The sequence below is a fragment of the Alligator mississippiensis genome, chromosome 1, assembly GCF_030867095.1.
Source record: "Alligator mississippiensis isolate rAllMis1 chromosome 1, rAllMis1, whole genome shotgun sequence".
NCBI classification, from domain to species: Eukaryota; Metazoa; Chordata; order Crocodylia; family Alligatoridae; genus Alligator; species Alligator mississippiensis.
In genome coordinates this window covers 136,821,465-136,845,936 of record NC_081824.1, presented here as the reverse complement: position 1 = coordinate 136,845,936, position 24,472 = coordinate 136,821,465, and the positions used below count along the sequence as shown (strand labels likewise).

The following is a 24,472-nucleotide window of genomic DNA, read 5'->3' as shown; positions in this document are numbered from 1 at the left end:
TTTTCCTGTCTTGCTGCTTCTAACTCCACAGATTACATCCTCAGATCATTGTCATGCAGTAGATAACTTCTTGCCTGGTGTCCAGGATACTGACTGCAATAGTTGGGCAAGCTGACCTGGGAATGCAAAACCTTCCATTTTATGAATGAATATTTTTTTTTATACTAAACTTTTTTTATATTGTCCCTTAATATTTAGTTATTTCACTTTGATACATGTTAACAGAACTAATGTAGAGAGATTCCATCTTCATCAGCTTAATTTGCTTTTATAAAACCTGTGCCCATTTTACCTGTTGGTGAATAAGTGTACGCTACCTTCACATCTTGTATAATAACTGGAAATGGGCAAGTTGTACTGATGCCTAAAGATCTACCAAAAACCACTTTTTTTCCAAGTGTTTCACATTCCAGAAAGCTACTCATGAGCTACTGTATCTATGGGAGTGTAGTCACAGCAACTGCTATAAGAAGCTGTCATTTCCTATAGGAGGTACATCTGGTAAACCCAAATTGGAGTATTGCAATAGTCCTATAAGGATACAGTACAAAATAAGATATTTGTCCTTACTTAAATGGAAGATGTGGCTACTGTTGTTGTGTGTCAGTGGTCAGCCACGTGATGGGTAAGCTTTGACAAAGCACTTGGACAAGAAGCTTGTGTCCCAGAAATCAAGTTCTCCCGTGTTCTGTACCCTCTTCTAGGATTTTATATTTTATGCTCCTCGTCTAAGAATTAACAAGAGGATCTTGCAGTTGTGCATGGGCAACCATGAGCTGTACATGCGCCGCAGGAAGCCTGACACCATTGAGGTGCAACAGATGAAAGCACAGGCCCGTGAGGAGAAACACCAGAAACAAATGGAAAGGTGAATTGAATACAGAGGGGAAGATGTCTGTACATACAACTACCTGTGTGCATGCGAGAGATCTACATGCAAGCAAACTATCGGGATTAAACATTTAACTGTAGTGGTCTCTGGGGAGTAGCAAATGAGGTGGGATTCTAGGGCACAGCGTTGAAGCATTCAGGCACTGAGCACCTCCGCCTTTATTCCACCTTTAGTACTCCATCCTGGAGCCTGAACTTTATACCAGAAAGAACACTTGAATAGAGAGGAAGTTCTTTAAAGGAGAATAAGAATAGTGACACTGGTGCAGACCTGCATCTGATTCACTGTCTCTGATAGCTGCCAACACAAGATGCTCTGTGAATGGGCACAAGAAATGACCTAGAGCAGTGGTTCCCAACCTTTTTTTATACTGTGGACTGGCACAGGAGTGGGACGGGGTGCACAGAGCCGGCCGCCTCCCTCCTGCAGATGCCCCATCATCCAGCTTTAACCCCACACGACTGCCGGGTGGACAGACAAGGGTCAGAGCAGGGGGCTTGTGCCACAACCTGGCAGCCAACCCTTTGCGGCCCGGTGGTTGGGAACCTCTGACCTAGAGGGCAGTTAGAGAGCAACCTGCACAGAAGCATTGTCCTAACTTCTGTTAGTTAGCAGCTGACTTCTGCTGTGTAGCACGAGGGCTTATATCCTTTGTGAAGTCTTTGTGCATATCTGGTATCCCTGGAGGTTCTTCTCAGCATTATGTATCTAGTCCCTCCTGTGGATTTGACTAACATCTGGGCCTCAGTGATACCTAGTGACAGAGGGCTCGGCAGGTTGGTTGTGGAATGTGGGAAAAGTTTTTGTTCGGCTGCTTTTGTATTGCGAGAGTTTACGAGGGCTTTTCCTTGGTATTCCTTGTTTTGTCAGGTTCTCTCATCACCACCTGTTCTTGCTATAAACAAGGTCTGGCCACCTGGCAGCCTGCAAGCTGTATGCAGCCTACAAGGGGTTAATGCCTGGCCCAGGGGCTCCTGCCTGACTGCAACTCCCTTAGATGTTCCTGCTGCTACTGTGACAGGGATGCCAGGCTCTCCCCCACTCCTCCAGCTTCTGCTTCCTCCCTGCAGCAGTTGGGGACAAGACAGCTCAACAGGAAGGAGTCCCTGGGGGCTGCAGTACCTGCATGGTGGGGAGGGGAAGTCTTCGGGGGAGGAAGGGGCCAAGGCCTAGCAGCACCTGATTGCTCTATTGGACCGTTCTGCTATACCAGTCTTCTCAGTGCCTCTACTGCTGGAGTTTTCTACACTCTTTCTATGCCACCTTTTTAAGAACAGGTATGCAATGCAGAATCAAAGTTCCTTGGGTGATTTATAGCATTGGCTTGGGACTTGAATACTGAAATGAAGATTGTCTACCCCATTCTGATGGTACCATACCATCCTTGGGTTTTGTTTTGGTTCTGACAGCTCCTGAGCTATCTGCAGGCACCCACGTTTCCATCCTTCAAGTTTCCATCCTTCAACACGGTTCGGTTCAGCAGTCAAAAATCTCACCTCGCTGGTTTCTAAAAGTATTTCTCTCTCTAATAGGCAACAGCTAGAAAATGAGAAGAAGAGGAGAGAGACTATTGAGAGGGAGAAGGAACAGATGCTGAGGGAGAAAGAAGAGTTGGTGATGAGACTACAAGAGTATGAACTGAAGACCCAAAAAGCAGAGAGAGGTAAAGGGCTTTCCTGAGTCAGCGAGCAGGAGATCACACACATTGTGTCAGAAGCTCTTCTCTCTTATAAAAGAATAGTCACGTAGCTCAACAGCTGCTCTTACCTGAAATGCTGCCATCTTGTGACACTTTACTCTGCTATCTCAAACCACCTTCTGTCTACAAATTTGTCTGCTGCTGTGGATAAATGCAGGGAAAGGGAACCTTTTCTTTATACAGGGCAGAGGTCAGCAGCTGTGATGTAAAGGTCACTGTGTATCTACTTTGTCCCTTAGCACACAGACAGAAAATTAAATACAGGACCCCTAATGGTCAAGAGGAAGGGCTGTTTAGAACCACTGCTTGACTGCCTTGATGTCTGTCTTCCCAGAGCTCTCGGATCAGATCCAACGAGCCAGGCAGCTTGAGGAGGAGAGGAGACGAGCCCAGGAAGAAGCTGAGCGTCTAGAAGCTGACCGCTTGGCTGCCCTTCGGGCCAAGGAAGAGCTGGAGAAACAAGCCGTTGACCAGATAAAGAGCCAGGAACAGCTGGTAGGAACCCTAGCTATGTTGATAGCAATTGTGTACAATCCAGAGTTGTAAACTGTAGTTGCACTGGGTGCATCTACACGTATGTAATAAACGGTGCATGTCACGCTGGAGTTTAATGCTCCCAGGTGCACCACTTGAATGTGTGCCTGGAACCACAGCAGAGCAACCCTGGCTGGCAGGGTGCTTGCCCGGTCAGCCCGGCCTGCTCCAACCCAGCTCCATGTGCTGCAGAAGGGCTAGCTGGAGCACAAGAAGCACCCTCATGCCCCAGCCAGCCGGGTCTGTCTACATGTGCGTCGCTACACGTGAAAATTCTGCAGTAAGATAGTACTTGTATTTACAAGTACTAACCTGCTGCAAAATGAATTGGTTTCCTGTGGCTTAATAGAGCCACATGTGTAGATGCCAAGACATTTTACTGCAGAGCTAATTGGGCAACTCCACAGTAAACGTCTCATGTAGATGCACCCACTATTAAATTCAGCTTTATTACTGCTGCGCATGGGTTTTTATGTTGTATACAAGGCAAAGTCTTACACCCGAGGAAATGATCAGCTAGGTCAGTGGACACGCTGTAGTAGCATAATCATGGTGTCCATCTCTGACTGAAAAATCTTGAATACATCTAAATTGCCCAGAATATAACAGTGGAGATTGCTGCAAAATCCATGCAGCATTCAAGCCATGTTTGTCCTTCACAAAGGTATTACTGAAAGACTTCAGAGTATAATTCCAGCCTTGCTATTCAACAGGCTACCGAGCTTGCAGAATATACAGCCAAGATTGCCCTTCTGGAAGAGTCCAGGAAACGTAAAGAGAGTGAAGTTGAAGAGTGGCAGCACAGGGTGAGTTTTTTCCACTTCCTTAAGTTGATCCAGGCTTTAAACTTGAGACGATAGAATGCACCTGTCTCTTTATTTGAAGGTGTGATCTTTTATAGAGGAAATTCTGGGACAAACTTGTATAGACCTGACAGAAATGACAAGTTTATGAATGATGACTCTCTGAATTTCCAACCCAGAGAGTATTGTTTAGTCATCTGTCAAACCTTTAAATAGTTGGCTGTAAAAACTGACTGCCATCTTAACTCTAGAGTTATGATCAGTCTTGAAATTATTGCAGGAAGTACAACAAATGCAGCAACACAAAAGAAGGAACTCCCAACAAATGTGTACTGTTGGTAAAGTGCCTTCTCTGTGATAACACTCTCTGAAAAGTCCTGTATTCATAAAGGAATACAGCAGAATTAGGTACCAGTCTATGGGATTCCTAAGGATATGTTTTATATGCTAAAAAGGTTAATAGCATAAATCTAGAAACCCAATAGTTACTTAACTTTCTATCTAGGTGTGTGTTTTGTTTTTGTTTATTTGTTTCGTGTTGTGTTTCGGTACTTGGAACCTCCTAATAAAACAACCCAGCAGGACTTGGGGGGGGTGGGGAATTATCTTGTGGGGAAATATGGGATGTTCTTCTTCATCAGGGATGATTTGATTTAAATCGCTGGTCAGAGCCTCGATTTAATCATTGTTTCCTACAAGAACTGCATTCTTGTTGTTTGCTATCCTTTATGCATTTAACTTCTTCTTGAAACTTTGCACTTTTAGAAAAAGGTAAGGGCTTGACTATGTGTACACAAACTTGCCAGTAGGGTGGTTAATCAGGTATCTCTCATCTCCATATACTGCTGTTAACAAGGATGTTACCTCTGGAGATGACAAACTTTCCCTATGCCTGAAGAGAAGGGAGTTTGTGCCCAAAAGCTTGCAAAGAACACTTTTTCTAAATGTTTAGTTGGTCTTAATAAAAGTTATTGCATCTACCCAGAGAATCATGTCTGCCTACGATCTCTGGAGACACAAATCCACAGTTTGAGAACTGCAACTAGGCATCACACAGAAGCTTAATGGGATCTTCTAGACTGAGCATGGCGTCCCATTGGGTAGAGTGGTTTTCTAATCTTTACTAATCTATAGAGGAGCCTCTGGAAACCTTGTAAGATTGGGCCCCTAATGTAGTCCATAGCTTGTGACCTATTTATAAAAATTCTAAAAAGGTTACATGGATATATGGTCTCAAATAGTATATAACTAGATGTTATAATCCCTATTCCATGATGATATCTTTTGAGCTTAACATATCTTAAAGTAAAACTTTTTTTAAAAGCACCTTTAAATTTAAATGATTAAAATCAGATTTCCTTTTTATTTAAAAGTTTAAAAATCCAATTTTAATGGTTCATTTTTTATCTACCCTGCTCTTCATATTTTCGTTCAGGTGCTTGTGAGACACTTGATGGGAATTCTAAAGTGTGCAGTTGGCCACAGAAATCTTGGATGCTTTGAAACTTCAGTGAATGTGGAAACTTTTTAACTAGCATTCTTCCATTTTCAGTGAACTGTAAAGCCTTAGCTTGCTCTATTGCAGTTCCCTTTCAAAATCTGGAAGTTTAATGTTCATACATTACCATATTAGCAAGTATAGGGAATAGATAACCAGTTTACTAGCAAGAGGTATGACTACTTAAAGTTTAGAAGCCAATTTAACATTCAAGTCCCACAACTTAGGGATGTATATTTCTCATCAGACTCCACAGTCAGATGTCCTTGAACAGGTTTCTGTTTTGAAGGACACTTGTAAATGTGTTCTATGATCTTGTTTGGTAGCCTGTTTTTCCTCTCTCAGGTAATCATTATTTAATTGTATCAGGTAATTGTATCAGGAGAAGTCTAATTTTATTAAAATCTTACTGGCCTGATCTACTATCCTGACTTACATTATTAATACTAAAACAAGCTTTCATTATACACAAGAGTATAAAAAGTACTCTTTTTTTTCTTGTAGCAGATGACACACACCCCTAACAGATGGTTAAGGTACTATATATAGCTTGTTAAACTGGGTTTAAGTACAATTTACACACCTGCCTTTTTGTTGTTGTTTTTAAAGGCTAAGGAAGCCCAGGAAGATCTAGTAAAGACAAAAGAAGAGCTGCATTTGGTAATGACTGCCCCACCTCCACCTCCACCACCTGTCTACGAGCCAGTGAACTACCATGTCCATGATAACTTGCAGGAAGAAGGATCAGAATACTCTGGCTACAGCGCAGACTTATCAAGTGAAGGGATCTTGGATGACCGCAATGAAGAGAAGCGCATTACTGAAGCAGAGAAGAACGAGCGTGTGCAGAGGCAGTTGATGGTAAGAAAGCAAAGTTATTGGGAGAAAATTTGACTAAAAGCAAATGTTAATGAATATAATAGACTAGACTAGACGATGGATCAGTCTGCGTCTATACTTATTACAACAGTCAATTTTTATGCAGTCCATACCGCTTTCCTCATTGCTCAGACACTGAGGCTGCATTTTCAGCTTTTGGCATTTCAGAGATCTTGTTTTCGCAGACAGCACCTCTTGTAAAACTCCAGTTGCCCCATTTCCACCAGTGTCTGTTCTATCCTAAGAATCCTGTCATTTGTCATGAGGCTGTAAAGTCTCTTCAAAAAATATCTCAGGTTTGTGATGTCTTTTTGTGGTTTTTAACATTGCAGACCTTGTCGAGTGAGCTGGCCCAGGCAAGGGATGAAAATAAGCGGACCCACAATGACATGATCCATTCGGAGAACATTCGACAAGGACGTGACAAGTACAAGACACTGAGGCAGATCCGACAGGGCAACACCAAACAGAGAATTGATGAGTTTGAGGCTATGTAAATAGTGTTTACAGCCAAAAAGGCAAAACTATGGGGCAAAAGCAGTTTTTAATGCTGATTTTTACTTTTTTTTTTTTCTGAGGGGTCACTGTATGACACACTTATCAAATGCTCAGCCTAAAAAAGATCCCAATGGCTGTTTATCCTCCAACTTTTAGTACCAAAATGTGATAACTGCCCATCAGGTCGGTCAACCAAACCATTTTTCTTGGTAATCTTTGTTCATGCATATCCTAGTGCCAAAAGGCCTTTATGTAATTGTCCATATTCTCAAGCAGGACTTAATGTTCCATCCTTCTAGTTCTGATAATGATGCTTCTTCTATGGCAGTTCCTGGATTCAGCTTGGTTTAAAAAAAAAAAAAAAAAATGGTGAATTTTGTGCCATACAACCTTGGATTCTCCAAGTGCAGCATATAATCAGGCTTCTGGCAAAGCAGAACGTAGAATTCTATGCCTGCATTTTCCAAACTAGTGCTGACGACTGCCTGAAAACCTAGTTTTCAGACTCATGTGGTTGATTAGGTTTTCCTGGTTGCTTATGCCTAATTGGACATGTTCCTGCAGTGATCGCTCAGAAGAAATGCAGTATAGGAACACTCTTTGGTATCCTCTTTACATAGTTAGACAGATACTCAACTGGAATTTAATACAAACTGTTTATATTCCAGCCTAATTAATGATCAGCTGTAGTGTAGTATTTATGTATAGATAAAGTAATAATATGGATTGTAACACTAGTTTAAAAGGGAAATAAAGTTGCTCTGTATATTTTGTTACTGTTTTCAGATTTAATAAATTTGGATATGTTTAAAAAAAAAAAAAAAGTTTAAACAATATACTTAGTCTAATGTGCTACAGCCAGTGTATGAAATGGATTACTTGCTATGGAGCATGTGTAAAGATGATTTTTTTTTTTTTTGTTTTTTTACTTCAATGAAAGTTGTGATACATGCATGTGATTCAGTATATACAGTTTTACTGCACTAATTTTTTTTCTAACAAACTTTCTATTTTTTTTTTAATATTTGATTTAATAATGTTTCAGACTCCAGCCATGAAGGGACTGTTTATATCACATTTGTATTCTCTCTGTTACAGAGAGCATTCCTGTGGACTTTTTCCTAACCCACTCCCTCCCATCCAGTCTTTTGAAAATCTGTTAAAGTCCAATGAAATCTGGTATAAGTTCTCCCCCTCTTCCATTTACAACCCTTAATGCTGCTTCATAGTCTTAAAGTTAAACCCTCTTTATCGAAGTGTTGTAGACCCTTTTTTCTTTTGGTGACCGACACATCTAAATAAAAGATCTGCAAGCTGACAAGGAATTAGAAGTCAAGTGGTTTGTGTTGTGTGGGATGTTTTCACCCCAGCACACCAGCCTGATATGTGCTAAGACTGCACCATAGTCCTGCTTGCATATTCTTGAGTATAGTGAAGTCTCCTTACAGCTATGCTTACTCTGTTAACCAGGGAGGACAGAAAGTGCAAGCAGCATTTTCAAAGTGGCGATGGCAGAGGGACAGGGACTGAGAAGAGGGAGATTGGTTTAGAGAGAGCTCTTTGAGTGCCAAGAGAAAAAGCATTTGACAGGGACGTGCTACCCTTATTCTGACACTGGGTCTGCAGCAAGGAAACATCACACTCACCAAGTTACCACTAATTCTAATACAGCTTCTGCTGAGACTTGCATGTAACATACACTGTAGGAATTCTAATCGGACAGGGCTTTCTAATGGTGTTTACATCTGTTCATCCTGATATGCCAACAATTCTGACCAAAGCAAGGGCTTTGTCAAGCTGTTGATGGACTCATATCATGTAATGTTGCCACCCAGCCAGGGGGTGATAGCAGGGAATGTGGCTGCAGAAGAATTCCTACATCACAATGACCTAGCAGTTGTGAATGGAGGGAACACGCAGTTCCTTCCCTCTATCCACCACTCGAACAATTTCTCAACACCGGGCAGAGCCTGGCTCTAGAGCGGAAGTGATGTTTTCAGATGGTTGGCAGAACATCGCATCCCAGCTTCTGAGCTGGAATGAAACAAGGAGCAGGTAACTTTTGTTAGTCAGATAATGTAGAGACCATGTAGATTGCATGTTGAAGTCATTACTCCACTGTAATCAGCAGGTGTGCCAGCAGCACAGGGAGGCACACATGAGCCAGCTGTAATCCGGCTATAGCTGAGTAACGATAGTAATTAAGACACAGGCTTCAACTAGCTAAATAAGCACCCAAGGACCCTGGTGGGCTTGCACTGAAGCCTGTGCTACCGCATTTCTACTGCTGAATTGCAGGCTCCTGGTCAGATTTACAGCTGGAGTGATGTTTAAATACTCCAAAGCTAGTAAATGTGCCTGTCCTCCATATTGGCTAATGTAGTAGTTGCCACAGCAATTTTTCCAGATCGCTAACTGGCAGGTAAGTACTTATGATATCATATTTATAAAACATAGACCACAAAAAGGGTTGGGGGGGAGGGCAAGGCCAAAATATGGACTAAACTATTTGATTTGGAGTCAGACCACTTACTTTTTCCCAGTGTGCACTGCACTTAGAACTCATGGGGGGGGGGGGGCACATACCTTTACCCACTCTGCAGTATTAAACTGATCAATATTTCCTCTTATCTTTCCTCTTATCACTAGCTTTTTTCATGTTAAACAATTTCCCATTGTGCAGTATACAGTAGTGCTTCAGCATGCTGGGAGAGATGGAAAGTAGTATCTAATGAGAAGAATATTAGGACATGGCCTTAATGTCCCCCATCCTTAGCCTCCCTCTATACAAGGAAGCCAGCTGTGACTTCTGTAACTGCTGACAACTACAGGGAAAGGCCTTCTTTCCCCTATCAAAGCAATGTAGCTTCTGAACCACGGTAGCAGTTTTGAGGAACAATACTAAAGTAGAGTTTACAAAGTTAAACCTTCCCTTTTGGTAATGAGATTTACACAGTTGCACCACTTAATCCCATTACAATCCCCTCTCTCTCAAATTGGAGTATGTCTGATCTGAGCCCTGATAAATATCTTCTCAGTGGGGGTGATACTTAAATCACCTACTGCCTTTTTCAAAGTAGTGCTCCTAGGGTGTGAGACTAGCAACAATCCATTAGTCTTGCTCAGCCTTTTGTTACACTGCTGTTTTGCTTACAGATACAGGCTGCTATTTACAGCTTCAAATGAAACAAAGCCCTGTTTAATTTTTTGCTTCTGAAGTTTCTAATGGCAGTTTTCTCAAAATCCCCAAAGAAAGTTGTATAATTTAGGATTGTCCACTCCTTGCTTCCTTCTACAAATCTCCTTTCAAAGGGTAGAGGTTTCTTCCCAGAAAGCAAAGTGCTGATTGTTTAGCCATGGCTGGAGCATGTTCTGTATAGCCTTGCATGTTCAAGCCCATCAGCAATACTTGCCTCTTCAACCAGCTGAAGATATTCTTGCCATCCAGGTGCTATTAAAATGTAAACACCCCTTTATTTGACTGCAGAGATAGTGTAATGTCCATCCAGGTATTTGGTCTGCTGAGTATTCTTTGCCAAAGAACTTTTGCTTGGGGATTGGAGGCTGTGGAGCTGATTGGTTCTTCTGCAAGGAAGTCCAAGCAAAAGGGTAAGGCCAAGTGTTATATAAACAGGGTGACGTCTTGGGATTTCTGAGCCCCGCTCTACATCTTTGCTTGCCCCAATTATTATACAGTCTCTGTTTTCCACCCCTTCTCCCTTGTGCTTATTATATTATAGAAAAACTAAATGGGAACAGATTCTCAGGAGCAGTTTATGTGGTTAAGACAACTGCTTGCCTGACAAACATAGAGTTGTCTTGGGCCTGGTTTCCCAATAGGTGTCCCTCTAAAATCTAGTGATGGTAATTTAAAATGGTTACTATGTCACTGGTAGTTATACAGCAGTCACCTAGCCTACTACACCTAAAACTCTAAAGCTCCTCCTGTCTGCCCAAATGCCTTGTATGCTTCTACGTGGGTTGCACTGAAAAGTACAGCTAGAAGTGACTGCCAGAGTCTAGTCCAACTCCCTGCCTGAAGCAGGATCCTCCCCATCCAAACCTATTGTCTAACTCAGGGGTGCTCAGCTGCTGGCCTGTGGAGCCATGGCAGCTGGCCTGCAGAAATCCCCATGAGTCAAAAAATCTGGCAGTGGGGAGCAATGGAAGCTTAGCAAGCCAAATCCAGTCTTTCCTAGGCCATTGCTACACAGCTGAATCAGGCCTGGGCCCAACCCTCAACACATCCAGATCAGGCCAGGCTGCTCCCTGTTCCTGCCCCTGTCCTGCACATCTGGATCAGGGTTGAGATGCTCCACCCACACCTTGTGTCCCAATCGGGGCCAAGCTAATACATGACCTTGTATCCCCACACATATGGATCTGAGCCAGGCTGTTCTCCAACCCCTTGCCCCACTCCTGGCAGCTGACTCAGGTCCCTGCCATGCCAACCTTGCATACTAGATTAATCCCACTAGCCAGATCTGGCCTGTGGCCAGACCTGGCACTACCCATCCAGCCCACAGGGAAAACAAGTTGGGCATCACTAGCTTAACTCCTCAATAACATGCTGCAAAACAGAGGGCTCCTAAATAAGCTCTGGGCTCCTGATGTGAAGTGCAGTCACATTTATATATAAAATGACAAACCCTGACATTTTTTTCAATTTAAAAGCCACCACAACATTTCCAAGGTAATAAGAGAAGCCATGGTCCTTGTACAGAACAGTGAGGGCCTTACCAGTAATGCTCATGACACAGCTGCTGTACATATGCTGCAACTACTTTGTCAGCGTGGAACATCTCAGCTCATCTCCAAAAGCATAGTGGCCAACTGTTCAGAATTGGGAAGCCCTGCACATAGTTATCTGAGTGCTCTTGGCTATGAATGCCCCAGCTATAGAACATTAGTGTTGGACTGATTATTAAAGGGCTTAGTGTTTCACTGTAAAAGTACAGTAGTAGTTGCTGTGGAAATCCTGCCAGGAGACAAAGCAGGCTCAGAGCAGCTCCAATTAATGTTTAAAAAAATTCTTGGGACTCTGTTTACACTTCAGACTTTGTTTACCCAAGAAGCGGCTGTTATATGAAAGACAGTGGCTGAAGCCAAAGAAGGAATAATGGAGAACCTAATGGGTCAGTTCCTGAAAAGGGTGATTAGATAAGTAACTAGCAGGCCTGCAGGTATGGCATGCCAAACTAGGAGTCCACAAGCTTAATGCAGGCTCAGCCTCGGAAGAGGAATGTATTTACAGAAGCAGAGACAATAAGCTATCCTGACCCTGGAACTGGGACTGCCCCTGTGTTCGTGTGGCTATCCACTGACTTCAATGGGGCCCCATACAAGAACATGCATGAGTGTTTGTAGCAGCACCTGGAAGCCTCATTCAAGGTCAGTGCTAAGAAATGTACAACCTCAGGCTTTGAGCAGGTAATCTGAATGCTATTTTATCATGTAAACTAAGTACTAGGGCTTTTCCATTTGGCTTCACATTTAAATGATAAAAGGACTTACTTGTGCTAAGCCTGGCTCCCCCCAGAAATCGGTCACTTAAGCCAAAGGATGCTTCGTTCCAAATGGTCAGATCTAGGTAAGCCCACTGGAGCTGGGATGGGGTAACACCATCAAAGACAAACAAGTGCTTCCAGCGAGGGCAGGTTTCTTTCCTCAGGACAGGAGACTTCTGTTTTAACTCACGTTGGTCAGGGAGGACCAGGCAACTTCCAAAAAGGAATGAAAAAAAGAGATGCTCAGTGAGGTTGTTGCCCTGACAGGTATATTGCAGAGGTAGAAAACAAAGCATTTCCTCTAATCCCCTCAGGCCCCTCTCACCATTTTGCCTTGTATATTAAGCATGCCAGAGTACTGGATAGGATTATTTGGTGTCCCACAGATTTTTCCCCCCTTACAATTAATCCATGTTCTTACTGCCTTCACTAGGCATAAGACTGAGCTCTCCTTATCATTCCACTTGTCAGTGACCACTATAGTAAACCCTTGGCCCCAAACCCACTGAACGATCCAGCAGTATCTATATAAGAACAGTGAAAACTGCTATTCCTGGTGAAGAAACTGAGACCATTTCACTGTGGCTCTAAGCCACATCTGATAAGAAAGTCTTATACGGCATAGTACAAACCCTCAATGTATTTCTGCAGTCCAGCATCTTGCTTCCAGCAGCATCCCATGCTTGATGGTAGGATGTAAAAATGACCCTATGTACTAACTATGGTAGGCAGTACCTGGAAGAAAGCTCCCTCCTGGCCCCTGAAGTGATAAGAGTATATATCATATGCTCTGCTTCCATTCTAGGCTGGAAACAAGATGTTGTCTTTGTGCCACCATAACAATTTTTACAGTGGCACAAAGCAAAAGCAAATATAAATCTATGATCATAGATAGGCATGCCACAAATGCCTTTGTGACCATGATAAAAGGGAATAATAATTTGTGCCACTTTTACATGACAGAAGTCTTATTTGTTTTATGGTAGGAGAGTACAGGCAGCCTGAAGCTCCCCACACTCTCCAACCTCCCCAGACAGGCTTGAGAGGCCCAGTCCTGTGCACCTCAGGAATTCCCATGGAGAAGTGGGCCCCTCAAGTCCCAAGAACTCCTGCTCAGCTTTCCCCACTTGCAGAGATTTACCCTGGAAATTCCCGGGGGTGTCTCTCAAAGTGGGAAACATTGCTTATTGTCCCATATTTTGCCCGATGAAGTGCATCAGCTGAGCTGGGCAAAATTGAATAGAACTATGGCAAAATTGACCATGTACAGGTGTTTGTGATACGGTGACTGCCCATAGCAGTGGTTATCTCTTTCATCCGTGGTGATGTCTTTCATCAAGCGCAACCATTCCTACTTACTATGGCAAAGGCTGGATGGAGACATTTCTGTAAATGTCACCTACATCAGTTACAAGCACTTTGACAATCATGAAGAAACAAGTCTTAAAAGGCCTAGAATAAGGAGGATACTAAATTCTCTCACAGCAGGTCCAAAGCTGCAATTCATTCTGCAACAATGCAGAAAAATTCATGAAGCAAGACATGAGCGCACCTCCTCTCTTCTGATTTAAAACCATATTTCCTACCTGTGAAACCTCAAAATTCAAAACTGATTCAATACATTTCAATAAATGTCAAAGTCCCTTCAAATTCCAAGGCCCTGTTCAGAAAGGCTGAGGGCCAGATTATAGAGCCTTGTTTTACGCTGGCAGGCACAGAGGTGAAGTTAACAACCTGGATAAGTGCTCACCATTGTGAGAAACAATCTAGCCCAGAGCACGTGCATAAAGAACCTTCATCTGCAGGTCCAGTCCCTGCTAACACTCAGCTCAGTACATAATATTTTCAAAAATTCAGAATCTGAAGTGTTAAATCTCTGACATACCCTTTTACAAATGAATTCAGGCTGCCAACAGATCTTAACACGGGCAAGTTCTTGGCCTCAAGTACTACGAGGTGAAGCTGGCCACCATGAGCTGCTTGGTCTTCTGTCCCTAAAACACAAACGTTGCTTCCCATCAGTGACCAGTAGGAACAAATGGTTGTCTAGTTAACACAGTACTAAAGGAGGAAAGGAAAGATACTGAACACTGATTCTAAAGTGAGGGAGCACAATATCTTCTATGCTTCTGTAAACTGCAGATGTATTTTAGTATGAAAAATCTGAAGCTCTGAAGTCACTTCTACAGCATGCAGTTGGCATGATGACAAGGAAATGTAACTGTGCCAAGCCGGTCCAAAAAAAAAAACCCAGGGCCCACAAGCTGCAATTGCTAAGATCAGATACAGCCAATTCATCCACAATACTTGCATTCTGAAGCAGCAACATCAGATGGTTCATTCCCAGTCTTTGCTGCCACTCTCCTCTCTTAGAAGTGCATTTATAAAGCAAGTAGCATAAAGGAAGACGGAAATTAGAGAAAGAGGAAGGAGAAGGAGCTCTGAATCAAGAGAAAGACTGGGGTTAACAGGGGTGGGCAAAATGCGGCCCCCAGGCCAGATGCGGCCCGCCAAGCCATTCCATCTGGCCTGCGGGGCCACTAAAAAATTTAGAAAATTAGTATTACTCTGCCCTGGGCTGCCTGTCATGAGGCCCTTGATGGCTTGCCAAAACTCAGTAAGCGGCCCTCCGCCCAAAATAATTGCCCACCCCTGGGTTAGAATATAGAGAGGGAAGATGGGGATCAAGAGAACAGACCAGAGAAAGAAATAAAACTTACAACTGGGTTTGATCGTTCCTCTAGTTCTTCCTGCCGCTATGGGTGGCTGCGCCTAGGTTTCCTGTAGGTGTTTAGCAATACCAAATGTGTGTAACTTCTTTAAGAATCCTACCCTGCAGTACATGCCATTATCCAGCAAGCTGGAAGGGGAAGTTTCCCCAGACACCTACCTCAGCAGGTTTTCCTTGCTCCATCACTGACCACTCCATTTCCAAAAACTGACTCTCAGTCAATGTTAACATTTAAACAAACATAAAGACCTTCAAGGGAAAGGTCTGAAGGAGAAGCCAAAAACTCAGGCCTGTACCTAGAAGACATTTCCCTACCTCTCAGTTTGTCATTACTGATAATCTAACTACAGAGAGCAATAACTGGGTCTCTCCAGACAAGGACAGAGGTGCATTGGCAGAGAATTGTGCAGGCACAAAACTGTGCAGCATCTCAGTGCACCAGGCTACAGGCATTGTAATGAGGGCTACTCTTGTATCCGCTTTTTTTTAAAAGAGGGAAGGAAGTGAGATTGACACGAGTCTGGATTTCAAATACTTTTACCAAATGCTTGTTTTATTTGTAAAATAAATACAACACAATCCACAATTTGCAATATCTACAGCATCAAGCAGAAAGACCCAAACACAAACGCTTCCCTGTGTGTCTCTGTTTCCATAGGCAGGATATTTCATGTACTGCTGAAATACTATGTACCTTCCATCATGTGCTCTTCATACCGGAATTTTTCAGGCTGGGATGGTAAGCACATTTTTGCACGCACAAGAAGTTCTCCACTGTACTGAACTTGATTGTCTTCAGACTTTTCAGAATGAAAAAGAACACACAGAGGCCTGTATTACTACAAAAATACTATACAGCCTCCCCTCTCTATATTTCACTGTCTGCCTGTCACTGCACTGCACCCACTCACATGGTGGTGTGACAAGACTGTCCTGCTACATCAGTTTCATTTTTCCCTCTCCATGATGTACACAGGGTGGTCTCTTCTACAGCTTTCACTACACTGTTTTTTAAAAAAAAAAATCTTTTGGAAAATTAAAAACAATACTTTTAACCTAAGGCCCAAGAATCACCTTAGCTTTGAGCTGGTACCAGTTGTATGACTGCATTGAATTGTCTTCAAAATTCCAAGACGACAGTGGAATAAGCACCTCTCCAAGAAACACCCGATTCTTGAACACACCTGCATGCCAGACAGATATCTGAAGCTGTCGAGTTTCCAGCTGGGAGTAGTCAATCTTATACTAGAAAGATCAACAGCATTTAATAGGCAACATGCAGGATCAATAGAGGCAGACCTTCACAAACACAATCCAACCCCAGCACCATCCTCCCACCCAAATCTGGACAATATCCAGCTTTAGCCCTGGAGCAGCTAACAGGCAAACTCAGCTGTGTCATCCAAGATGTGTTTCAGCAGCTTGCCTATTGCCTCCCCTGATACACTCACCTCTGTAATGGCTCCATGTTTGCAGAAAACTACATTCACTCACATTTATTATTAATAAATAAATAAATGAATGAAGAGGACAATATTTGTAAAACCGCCTGGGAGAACACCTACAGTTGCAAATCCTACATTTTTTAAAGTTTAAATAGCTTTTCATCCTTTTGCTATATTCTTACACCTTCTTCAGGTAGGACAGTAATATTAGACAGGCCAAGGTCATCATATAACTTGCCTGTGTCCTCCTGTTTTCCTTGTGCCTGCTGTACTAGGTAGACTAACACTAACACAGAAGAAAATTAATGTTTAAGTGAATTATTCTTAAGATGCAAACAATAGCTCTAGTCATATTGGGTGGATTCTCTTTTCCCCTACACTCTTTTGCATTGTTCTGGATGAACTTCTGTCCCAGACCCCTTCCTGGTTTAAGTTAGATCAAGTCCCCCAGCATGCTTTTCAGCCCTGGGCTGGGCTGCCTGCTCCAGAGAGCAGGGCTGGCCCTGCCCCTCTGCTCTCTAGCCCGGGGAGGAGGCATGGTCAGACACCAGCCAGCATGGCCCCCTGAGGCAAAGGGGCAGGGAGGGGGTTTATTCTCCCTCCCTCTCCTCTCCCCCTGGGGGACTGCAGCTGGGCTGCGCCTGGCTGGGGTGAAGCAGCCCCTGTCAGGGTCCTCCCCCTCACCACTCCAGCAGCAGTGGCAGCAGTGTGACCAGAGCTGGCCGCCATGGCACCGCCATCTATCCACCTTGCCCAGGGCTGATGCTAGGGTTGGGACCGGGGCTGTGGGGTTGAGCCAGGCCAGCCCACAAGCACTGCTGAGGTCAGGGCCCTTCCCAGCCAGCTGCAGCTCAGGCTGGGGCTGCAGGAGCTGTGCACCCCAATTGCTCAGGACTCCCTGCACCCAGGTTGGGCTGGTGTGCCATGGAGCTGCAGTCAGCTAGGAAGGGCCCTACCCCCACAGCCCAGGCTAGCCCCTCCGTGCCCACACTCAGCAGCACCCACAGCCGGCCCAGCTCAGCCCCAGGCAAGGTGGGCAGATAGTGGATCCGGTCCAGCCTGGGCCATGGGGGCAGGGCCCTTCCCAGCTGGCTGTGGCTCCATGACAGCCCGGCCCAGTGTGCATGAGTGGCGGCTGGCTAAGCAGTGTCATGGAGGCAACACCACTGCACCTGGAAGCGGGCACCTTGGCAGCCAGACTGGCCACCCAGGTGGGACGAGTCCTTTGTGCCTGCAGCTACCCGGGCCAGCTCAGAGATGCTGGCAAGCCCAAAGCCCAGCAGCCGCCCACCACGGCAGTTCATGTGCCCACAGCTGCAGCCACCATGCCCTCTGCACGGCGCTTGCTCGTCTGTCTCAAGGGGAAACTCCAGAAAGACGAGCAAGCACGGTGCAGGTGGCACAGCAGCTGCAGGCACACAAGCCCCCACAGTGAGCGGCTGCTGGGCTCTGGGCCTGCCAGCACCTCCAAACTGGCCTGGGCAGCTGTGGGCATGAAGGACTCATCCCATGCGGCCAGGCCAGCTGCCAAGGTGCACACCTGCAGCTGCACCAGAGTCACACCTCTGCACCACTGCTTGGTCAGCTGCCACCCATGAGCACCACTATCCACCCGCCTCACCCGAGGCTGAGCCAGGCCAGCTGTGAGTGCTGCTAAGAGCGGGTGCAGAGGGTCCAGCCCAGGCCAAACCAGGCTGCAGGGGCACGGCCCTTCCTAGACAGCTGCAACTCCATGACAGCCCATCCCAGCCTGGGCGCAGGGAGACAGGAGCACTCCGGATACAAAGCTCCCGTGGCCCCAGCCCAAGCCGCAGCTGGCTGGGAAGGGCCCTGCCCCTGCAGCCCAGTCCAGGCTGGCCCCATGGGCTGACCCAGCTCAGCCTCACAGCCCCAGCCCCAACCTCATCCCTGAGTGAGGTGGGCAGATGGTGGTGCCATGGTGGCCAGCTCTGGCCATGCCCCCCACCATGTGAGCAGCCAGCAGGGCAGAAAGTCAGGAGAGGGGAGACAGGGGAGTTTAATCCCCCTCCCTGCCCCCCCCCCTTCACCTGAAGCACTGCCCTAGCCAGTGTCTGGCCATGCCCCCCACCCCCCCCGGGGACAAATCTGGCAAGGGCTGCTTCCCCCTTCCCCCTCCAGGAACACCCCAGCTGGGGTCCCTGCCAGCCAGGGTGGGGGTTTAAACCCCTCCTCAATCATACTCAGCAGCCTGCCAGTACCTAGCCATACCCCACCTACCCCCCAGGTCACTTTCCCTTCAGCCTTGCAGCTGCTGTGGAAACAAAGGGAGAGTTCACCTTAGTGTCCCCCAGTTTCTAGCCTAAGCTACTGCAGGCATGTGGCTGCATTTCCAGAATCAAAAGTGAATGTCTATTCACCTGCAAATCAGTTCAATCTATGCAGGTTAGGCTAACCTATAAAGATTGAATTAATTCAGGCTTGGGCTTTTTGAATGTGCTTAGCCTAAATGAACAAGTGCAAACACTGATGTATGAGGCATTAACTGTGTCACAGAGGAAGAGAAAAGCGAAAAGTGACATACACAATGTATTATTTCTTTAAGCGCAATAGGTATTCAATGCAAAAGTAATGATTCACTTAGCAAATGGCCAGGGGCACTCCCATTGACATTCAGAAAAGAGAGATATTAGGTCATATGGATAAAGTACAAAGTACCAATTGTCCTCTGCAATATACGTAAATTAGGTTTATATTGATAAATAGATAAGACCACTTCCTTTCACCATTTTTCAGATGGCATTAGCTAGAAACTACATCGGAATTCAAATCAACAGTGTTTTCCACGGACACAGGATGATATTTCTACAATATTGCAACTTACTAATAAAGCTGTCCAGAAATATACACTCTCCTTCCTTTGTTCTCAGGGTTACCATCATATTTGCTGATGGTGATTTTCACTCTGATCTCTTAAATAGGCTGTGACCTAATCCTGAAAGCCTCTTCACAACTCTTGCAATTTGAATGGAATTCTGACCCCAGGCAACTTGCAGGATTGATTGGGCACTGGAAATGGAGACTTTGCTAAGCAAAGGAGAGCTCCCAGCCCACAAATGTTGACTAGTCACACCTTTAAAGTTTCGTGGAATGCTGGATCCACTGTCCCCTTTCTGACAACGGTCTTCCTTTTGCTCCGAGCAGTTTTGTCAGGAAGCAAGTAGGTCTTTACATACCTGGAAGCGAGAAAGAAAGTAGAGTGGGGTGAAAGACCAAAATTAAGAAGAGCTCAACCTGAGAAGGAAAGGAAATTAAGCCAGCCTGCTTTTTTCATTTTATACTTACTGCTGGTAAAGATTAAAATTAAGACTAAGGGAAGCCTGACATCCTGTCATCTATTTATCTGAAGAACAGACTAGAGCCATGCAAACTTCCCACATATCCAGTCGGAGTGTTTTGGTTTGGCTCTGATTTACACTAAATGGGCTACTGAGTTTTCATGCCCATTCAATTCTTAGCCTCCGCTGAAACTGCCAACAAGGAGGTCAATTAATACCCCCTAGTAATGGTTTTGTGATGTGGACATCTGCTATGCACTGGAATGGGACCACCAACTGAAGGTTGACCAACTAGTCAGCCATTTGTTCCAACTTTAGAAAGCCTGCAGTTGTTCATTTAAAAAAAATATTTTCATGATGGTAATATACCACTCCTGTATGATTAGGACATTCATTTTTACTGTACTAATGCAGTATAGTAATTCATTACTGTTTCCCATGCTGACTCATTTAGTAGCAAGCAAGTAAGCCTTAAAGGGTAAGATTTTGAAATGGGCAGGACTGTCCTAACTCAGATCCCATTGAAAGTAAAGCATTGATTGCATTGGAAGATGAGCTGGGCCAACGGAGAACTTAAAAAATCTAGGGTTACCTTATTTCCAATTTCAAAAGAGAGGATACCTGTTGGGGGGTGAGGGGAAAAGGTATATGATTGTTGGGGGGGCAGTGATATGCCCCCTGCTCCCCTGGTGGGCTTCACTTCTAGCCCACAGCCACTTTCCCACCCCCCAGCCCAGCTGGTTGATGCTGCTCACTCCTGACCCACAGCTCCCTGCTCCCCACTGGTGCCCCTCACTCCCAACCTGCAGCATCTTTCCCACCCCACAGCCTTGCTAGTGCTCCTCACTCCCAAATCTGAGTTGGTCTAATAAAAGATATTGGATTTACTCTAAAGATGATTAATGGCATTCTATATTCCCAAATGCTACCAGAACCATATTTTAATATGACAGCATGTTGTATTCAATTCATTATAGAATAACTCTGTTTAATCAGCCTCTGGTTAAATTCTGAGCTGTATAGATCAGTCATCTCTCTCAGCAGCAACGTAGACCTTACATTCCTTTCCCATGCCTCTCAAGCCCCTTTGAACTGTAAAAACCACTACTGTACCTGTGTGTGTGTTTAAAAGCTTAAGCTTCCTACTATATAAACATGAAGTAATACATTTACCAAGGAAACCAACCCACGTACTACTCAGATTTCTAGCAGGACTGAAAGCCTGTTATAAACATCTCACCAGCCAAGTTTTGTTGCAAGTGTCCTAATTGCAACTAGTGCTCATCCTTTTTCTGCAGAAAGAGCACTCAGTATAGCTAATATGGAGTGTTATGTTCATTACAAACATCTTTCCACACAACTCCCTAGGCTTCTTGTGATTTGCATACTGTCTACACAACTAGGAAACTTCAGGAGTATTCAGCACTTATTAAACATTCCCTAACCGTGTCACTTCATTACCTGGCATCCCAACCAGGCTTTCTTTTTTTTTTCTTTTTTTTGTCAGACAACTCATTTTTAGTCCCCTTCTCTGCAAGAGATGTCACAGCAAAGTCTTCCTGGTAGGATCTGAGCTGAACTCTGGAATTTTAGAATGCTGATTCAGACTCATTCATGTAGTGCATGATAGCAAGGTCAAGCATTAAACATATGGCTGGATACTCCGACTAGCAATTTTCCATGAATGATTTCTTCCATGGAAAGGCTGAGAGAATCATTCATAAACAACTTAACAAACAAGCAAGATATCATCTAAATGTTGCAAGCCTGAAAAAAAAGTATGCTTACATCTTTCATCTGTAGAAAATGGGTATTCTTTGTATGTCCAATAATATATTACTATAGTTTGAAGTCACCTGCTTTTATATATCAAAACATCTTGCAAAATCTGGACGTATTCCCCATGTTAATGATAGGAAAGATGAAGCACAGAAGTGTTAAATAACTCACCAATGTCACACACTGAGTCACAAGATGACTAGAAACTATGACAGATCTCTCAACTTTCTGCTTCATGTTGTAACCACTTAGCATGGGTGTGCATATTTTTTGCAGGCATTGTTGGCCAATACATACATTTGTCCTATATACAAAATGGCAGCTGGATATTACTCTGTGACACTTTAAGCTCATACACATTTATTTTTACTTGCCTTGTTTTTTTTCCTGTCTTTTGAAACCAAAAATACTTACGGGTTACACTTTTTTTTCTTCTCCTCTCCATAAAACAGATTCTTGCAAGCATTGATGCAGACTTCTAAAGTGCAGGTTTTGAAGATATAGCTGAGGGCAAACTCTATTTCCCCAGTGACGTTAGCCTTGTCAAAATTGTCAGCCTCAGTGCAAGTGCTGTTAAGGCTAAATAAACTCCCCTGACAAAAGACAAAGATCAAGGAAAAGCAAGCTTGCATCCAATGAGATGGTAATTTTTTACCCTCTAATTCTCCATTTCTTTGGGCTAAATTGATTGTTAAAGCTATTGCAAGTAATTCTGATCCAAGATAATATGTACATGAAACTATTCTTTCACTATCCTTGCTATATGTATACTAGACCTTAACATTTGATTTTCTATTTCTCTATATAAAATGAACCATTTTTATATATTTATCTGCATGGGCTAAGGGCACTATCTTCCTCTACAAATGACTAACCATAACCATCCTGCACATACCCATTTCTGTACCTGGAAACTGACAACAATAAAATATGCAAACATAAAAAAATACTTTTAAAGAGAGACAAGGCTTCTCTGTGATACCTTTTATTGGACCAGCTGTACAAATCGAAAAGCTGTTGGACAAGCTTTCAGGCATCATAAAAATGCCCAAGGTCAGAAACATGTTTGATAGGAACATTACTGGACCTTATTGACTCCCACTGACGGTAACAGCAAATATGAAACTTGTCCCTAAACTATGCTGTGGTGTGCAACCGAAAGTAAGGGATTCTGCCACGGTGCACAACCCCAGTGAGAAGAGCTCCTGTCTCGCTCTGCCCCTTCAGGGCCCTGGAGGAAACGCAGCAGAAGGTACTGCATCACTTATTAAATATTCTGTGGGCCTCTCCAGTTGTGCACTGAGATCCATTCTAAATGACATCTGACAAGGCAGGGAGGATTTCGATTCAGACACCTTCCCTGCCTTGCCACCACACTTGTCTGCCAGTGCAAAGAGGAGGTAGATCCATAGTTTCACCTCTCCTCCCTGCTCCTTGGAGGAAGGAGGTTCAGAGGTGCAGCTCACCAATGGAGCATCTATGTCTAACATTTACACAAGGCATGAAACTGGGGTGAGGGAGCAACCTCTATGCTTCTTCACAGCCATATACACTTTGGGTGCAATCCAGCCCTTGTGATATCACGCAGTGTTTTTAAATCGAAACAGGCTTGGTCTCCATTGACTTTTAATTATAGTCTTTAACACAATTACTCCGAGGTTTCTTTTTAAGTAATGGTTCCAGTCAGTGTCGCTAAGAAATTGCTATTGCAGTAATTATCTCACACTAACACCCTCACTGAATACTAAGTCACTATTCTGTAAAACACACCCTCTGAAAAAACACTGTCCCACATACAAGCTTGGTTAACCAAGGAGTTTTTACTTTGCACGCCTTAGCAACTAAGAGTACAAGTTAATGTTTACAATAGATTAACATTTGCATGGAAGAGTGATATTTAAATATACGCAGGTTTGCCATACAGTTCACACCAGTGACTTTGACTGAAGTCAAAGAAGTGACCTATGCAGTCTTATGAGCAAAACAGCAAACCATGTTTTTTTTGAAAGAAGGGTCAGTGTGAAAAGTGAAGTCCTGAGAGGAACTACTTTGAAGCTGTGTACATAACATGTAAGCACATGGATGGAAGTCAGAGTGGAGTTTAATTTGGTTGTAGCTGTGTTAAAAGCTGCTCACCACTCATTGTAGCGGATTTTTGTAACAAGGGAATAAAAAATAAAAACAAAAAAAAGACTTCCTTTTTTTCACTATCACTCATCATGGCAAAAAGGAGGATGAATAGATTTTGTCCCTGCTTTAATATATTTTAATGACAATTTTGTGAAGTTGGTCTAAAGTTTATTTCATGGTATTTTCTTCTTAATCAAAAGAGGTATGTCTATGCTAACCAGTGCTGTTCAGATTAGGTAGCACTGTGCAAGGAGGGCAGGGTTGTTTTCAGCACACTGTGTTAATAAGCACCAGATGCTTGGACAACAACAAGCACTGCAAGCAAAGGATGTATACTTACACATTGCAAAGGAAATATAAAATGTTATTATGCAACCAGCAGGAGACTGGTTTGGTTTGGCATGGCTCCAAAGAACCATATTATTCCACTGCCGCCTTAACACGAAGTGTGAAATGCCTAGATGCTACAGGCCAAATACTGCCTCACTGCTCAGAGGTCTGAGTGCCACATACATAGTTTTCAGGGGTCTAAGTGGTTAAACTTATTTTTGCTTTCTGCTTACTTAGCAGCCTGATTCTACTAAGACCCCTACATTCCCTATGTGCCTCCATTTCTTGTCCTACATGTCTAAGCTTGTTCTACTCTGCATGTTTGGAAACACTCCGATACAGCTATTGAGACATCGTAACTCTCTTTATGCTTTACTGGAATGCAGTTTCACCCAGGAAACATTTTGCAAAGGACACCCAAAACTATCAGCAAAATTCCCAGTGATGGAGC

General features: G+C 43.9%; 2 protein-coding genes across 4 annotated transcripts in view; one reads left to right on the top strand and one right to left on the bottom strand.

Annotated features, from left to right (window-relative positions):
* EZR (ezrin) overlaps positions 1–8,128 on the top strand; it is a 49,890-nt gene extending 41,762 nt beyond the window's left edge. The window contains exons 8-13 of the mRNA XM_014596780.3: positions 705–868; positions 2,425–2,555; positions 2,926–3,086; positions 3,839–3,931; positions 6,036–6,287; positions 6,638–8,128. Coding sequence (XP_014452266.1) covers positions 705–868; positions 2,425–2,555; positions 2,926–3,086; positions 3,839–3,931; positions 6,036–6,287; positions 6,638–6,802 — 966 coding nt within the window. The 3' untranslated portion in view covers positions 6,803–8,128. The remainder of the gene's footprint in view (positions 1–704; positions 869–2,424; positions 2,556–2,925; positions 3,087–3,838; positions 3,932–6,035; positions 6,288–6,637) is intronic.
* The window catches only part of SYTL3 (synaptotagmin like 3), a 68,405-nt gene continuing 51,504 nt past the window's right edge, over positions 7,572–24,472 (bottom strand). For all 3 annotated transcript variants that reach the window (XM_059714524.1, XM_059714522.1, XM_059714525.1), the window contains 7 exons: positions 21,976–22,154; positions 19,578–19,680; positions 16,116–16,286; positions 15,736–15,841; positions 14,196–14,304; positions 12,318–12,523; positions 7,572–10,388 (listed from right to left, as the gene is read on the bottom strand). In XM_059714524.1, the coding sequence (XP_059570507.1) occupies positions 10,258–10,388; positions 12,318–12,523; positions 14,196–14,304; positions 15,736–15,841; positions 16,116–16,286; positions 19,578–19,680; positions 21,976–22,154 (1,005 nt within the window). In that variant the 3' untranslated portion in view covers positions 7,572–10,257. The remainder of the gene's footprint in view (positions 10,389–12,317; positions 12,524–14,195; positions 14,305–15,735; positions 15,842–16,115; positions 16,287–19,577; positions 19,681–21,975; positions 22,155–24,472) is intronic.